A 4,481-nucleotide genomic window follows, 5' to 3' on the forward strand; every position below is an offset into this window, starting at 1 on the left:
AACACTGGCGACAGAATAGCTGACAACCCTCTTCTTGTTGACCAAACGGTTGCCTCTCCCCATCTCGTCCATTCACCTCACCCCGCCAGAAAGCTGGGGGACACAGAGCCTCCACCGCTAAATCTGAGACCTCCGAGACTGACTTAACATGGCTTCGGCCCTGCAGCAACTGAAGCCAACATCCGCGTCGCGGAGATCACGCGCCTCAGGCGGGCGGCCTGTTCCTCTCAAGGCTTCACACAGATGGTGACAGCTCGGAAGCCAAGTCCAAGTCTCTTCACACCCTAAGCACAGACCCTTTAAGAACCTCGCTCCTACACGGAGTCCTCAGCACCAGCGCAAACTCCACCCCGGCACTGCAGCCCGAGCAACACTCCTATCTGGCGCCTCGTAGCGGCGCCGTTAGCTTACGTAGAGGCATGGGATTGGCTGGGCATCTCTGACTGCAAGTGATTGGGTACTGGCGGCCTGGCCCCGCCCCCTCCCCACCTCAGGCCCGCGGTCGCCGGGTGTCCTCGAGCCACTGGTCCGCGAGCAGCCTGGCAGTTTGCCTCTTCCTCGTCCGTCCTCCAGCTTGCGTCCATGGCCACCGCCGCGACCGAGGAGCCCTTCCCTTTCCACGGTCTTCTGCCGAAGAAAGAGACCGGGGCTGCCTCCTTCCTGTGCCGCTACCCGGAGTATGACGGGCGCGGGGTGCTCATCGCCGTCCTGGACACGGGGGTCGATCCCGGGGCTCCCGGCATGCAGGTGAGGCAGCGCCTAGGGCCGGCGGCCGGGAGGGCCGAACCGAGACCGAGCTTCAGACGGGTGGGACGGCTCGGGACGACCGCAGGACCCCGTTCCCCCTCCACACAAAAGCGGCGTGGTCGGCGTGGCTGATCGAGATCGGGGCTTTGGGGAAGCCCGCTGGACAACCGGGCGTGCCAGGCCCCACATCGCCTCGGGTCCTCGCCGGATCTTGCTGAGCGAGGGTTTTACAGTTTTTATCCCGGGGCGGGGGATGGGGACGGGGGAGACGGGGGTGACACCCATGGGGCAGCAGCCCTGACAGAACTTGGTAGTGATGAGGTTTAGAGATTGGTTTTGGCAAGACTAGCAAAGCGGGGTTCCCAGAAGACAACCCGATCCGCTTCCGGAATGATTTCTTCTGATACTTTTGTATTTTTAAGTTATCTACTGTGTATTTGTTTAGGTGGAAATCTCCTGGGTTGGTTTTTACATAAAATACAATTGATTTCTTAGGGGCGAACTTTTCAGGCCTTATGAAAATTATTTTTTTAAACGCCTCAAAACGTAAGAGAACATACTTTTTAGCTGTGTTTTCCCCGAATGACTTCATTTTCCTTTATGTGAGTTAGAAGTCGTTAGGTCAGGGACCTTTGTGAAAAGTGATGTTAAAAAAATGCCTCTGAGTAAATTGCATTCTGTTTTTAAACTAAACTAGCCTTTTACTAAAACCCACTAATAATGATTTACAACCATTGTTGAAGATCTTCCCTATTACCTCCTTTTCGGTCCTGTGTCCGTTTATCAGATAGATGCATTAGATTACATAGACATATATTATCCTAAACCCATTCCTCACAAAAGAGGAATGCTTAGTAATTCCTTTATTCCTAGTCCTTGATTTTCCTCCCATCTTTAGTTCTTTCATTGTGCTGCCTGATAATCGACATAAATGGGTAGTAAGGTAATTGACATAAACGTTAGGAATTAGTGCAAGAGTGTGGTGATATATTGTGCACCCCATTAAAACTTATCTGGGGATCAGAAGACAGAGCCAGTCACTAGATTAGACATAGAGGCCAGACAGTGATGGCACACACACCCATAATCCTATCACTCGGGAGGCAGAGATCAGTCTGGATCTCTGTGAGTTCAAGACCACACTGGGAATAGAGCCAGCCGTGGTGGCACACTCCTTTAATCCCAATACATGAAATCTCATGCCTTGGCTTGGGAAGCACACACGTCTTTAATCCTGGGAAGTAAGATGGCAGGGCAGAAGAAGGTATATAAGGCATTAGGAAACAGGAACTGTCTTGAAACTGAAGATTTCGCAGAGGTAAGAACTTGTGGCTGGCTTGCTCTGATCTTTCAGCTTTTACACCAGTGTTTGGCTCCGGGTTTTTTATTAATAAAGACTGTTTAACAATTCGTGTTACACGAGAGATAGGAAGGAAGCCTGTGTGGTCACCAGGGAGTCCTTCTTCAGATGGTTTGTTGCTTCTTCCCCTCTCCGGAGCACATCTATTGGTGGTCCTGCCTGGCAGAGCCCCTGATTAGAAGTTCAGGTAATGAGTTCCTTCCCGGTGACTACAGTTGTTATTAACAGTAGTTGCTAAGGCTTAAAGCGTGGTAACAGCAATGCCACATTGGGAGTTTATTACACAGTGAAAATGCTGCCCATTACACAGCTGTGTGTTTACTTTTTGTAGAATGTGTAGGAGAATAGGGTAAGTGGCTCACTGGTTCTTTCATTAGAGGATCAGACAATTTTGGAGTAGTACTGACCAGTGGGCATTTGTAGAATTTCCAGTTCTGCTTATCAAAGTATTTTGTTTCTGTAAAGTAGCAGTTTTTACCCTGTAGAATTACTTGACAATTGAGAAAATCAATACATATGACTTTAAAGTGCTGAAGAAAAGTTTTAAATACTATTTTTAAAGACTTAAATAAATAATAAATGTCTAATAGGAGGAGTTTATAGACGGTCTATCCTATGAATTGACTGAAGGGAAAATAAGTTTGATATTTACATACAACATAAATGTTCAGTCAATAAAATATTGAAACCAAATGAAAAAATAAGATCATCAGCCGTTAATGCTCAGATTCTAAACATGACCAGTTTTTTTTTTTTTAATTCAGCAAGGAAATTAGCACATGAATGACTTCAATTTTTTTACTTGCCTAATGAATTTGTTTTATAGCTCTGTATAGACATCATTAAGGTAAGAAAGAAAAGAGAGATAAAAAGAAAAGAGTAGAAGAGGAGGCTGACCTAGCCTTTTGGGATGCCTAATGGAATCTAAGTAAAGGACTAGAGGAGAAAATGAGAACTTGGAGCCAGTTGTCTCTTCCTTTAATAACTTCCTTAGGCCAAGTCCTTTTTTGTCATAGCTTCTGGCGTATTCAGAGTAGAGGGCAGGGCCAGGTATGATAGCATACTCCCGTGTGCAGACAGATTGAGGAGAGTAATAATTACACAGATGATTAAATATTCCCTCAGCAAGCATTTGAGTACCTGGTAGGTGCCTACTGTTCAATTAAATAATGAAGTCCTGCAAACTGAATGTTTCAAAGATAGAAAGGTAGGATGACAGGAAGACTGACTGTGAGATCCTGGATGGGTTTCATTATAAGATAAAACTTGGTCTAGGCCATACATACAAAAGCCATTGTCACTGCCACCAATCCATGTTTCTTCACTTTTCCAAACTTACTACCCATCAAAAGCAAACCTAGTATCACATCTTTGTTCAAAAATGTCAGTTTGCTAAACTCCAAAATTTTGAATTCTATTATAACCTTTGGGTGTAGCCTCAGCACTACCCTTCACTCTGTGCTTCTCTCTTGAACACTTGATTTCCATCTTTTCTAGGCACCTAGATGTTGCAGGTCCTAATATATATGCCTTTGCTTAGTTTACCCAAAAGCTTTCTATAGTCAACTGAAAACTCCTGCTTCATGCTTTTAAGACATTACTGATTTAATTCAGCATTTTGCCAGATATTTAACTCTACTGTCACTTCAGAGATGAATAAGGCTAGTCAGTCCCTGCTAACAGTGATTTCAGTTTTTCTCTCTTTTGTTCTCCTCTCAAGTTGTAAATATCCATTTTTTTTCCTTACATTTTTCCTGGTTAAAATTCTTAGAAAGCATATCAAATTTATTTGGGATGAAATCTGCTAGTAATAAGCATTTTGTTGAAAAGACCTGTAGGCATAATAGGGAAATATACTTTTGGAAAAGAACTGTTTGAGGGTAAATGTATACTAGTAACTTCATAAAAGTCTTTTGTTTGTTTGGTTTTTGTTCTGTTGAGACAGGGTTTCTCCGTATAATAATTCTGGCTGTCCTGTATAACACAAAACTTTAAAGCATCTTATTAATAGAAAGCCCAATGCCAGCTATTACGGTAAATTCTGAAAGATTAGAGAGAGAGAACAAGCCACAGCTAACCTCACCTGGCCAACTTCTCAGCCGATTCTGTTTCCTCAAACTGGAAGCCTCTGAGTCCTCACCCGAATGGATCTCAGCTGAGCTGCTGCTAAAAGCCTAAAAGCTTAAAGCCTCTGGTTTCTGGTCTTCATGCCTTATATACCTTTCTGCTTCCTGCTACCACTCCTGGGATTAAAGGGGTATGTCTTTCCCAAGCAAGAAATGAGATCTCAAGTGCTGGGATTAAAGGTGTGTGTCACCACACCTGGCTCTGTTCCCAGTGTGGGCCTTGAACCCACAGAGATCCAGACGGATCT

At 44.8% G+C, this 4,481-nt stretch overlaps 1 protein-coding gene across 4 annotated transcripts in view; it reads left to right on the forward strand.

Annotated features, from left to right (window-relative positions):
• Nucleotides 1-493: 493 nt before the first annotated feature.
• Nucleotides 494-4,481, forward strand: part of Tpp2 (tripeptidyl peptidase 2) — a 73,351-nt gene continuing 69,363 nt past the window's right edge. For 2 of the 4 annotated variants that reach the window (XM_036173338.1, XM_036173339.1), the window contains exon 1: nt 494-747. In XM_036173338.1, coding sequence (XP_036029231.1) covers nt 583-747 — 165 coding nt within the window. In that variant the 5' untranslated portion in view covers nt 494-582. The remainder of the gene's footprint in view (nt 748-4,481) is intronic. The other 2 variants (XR_004943595.1, XM_036173340.1) reach the window with 1 other exon arrangement.

The sequence above is a fragment of the Onychomys torridus genome, chromosome 23 (genome assembly GCF_903995425.1).
Source record: "Onychomys torridus chromosome 23, mOncTor1.1, whole genome shotgun sequence".
Classification (NCBI taxonomy): domain Eukaryota; kingdom Metazoa; phylum Chordata; class Mammalia; order Rodentia; family Cricetidae; genus Onychomys; species Onychomys torridus.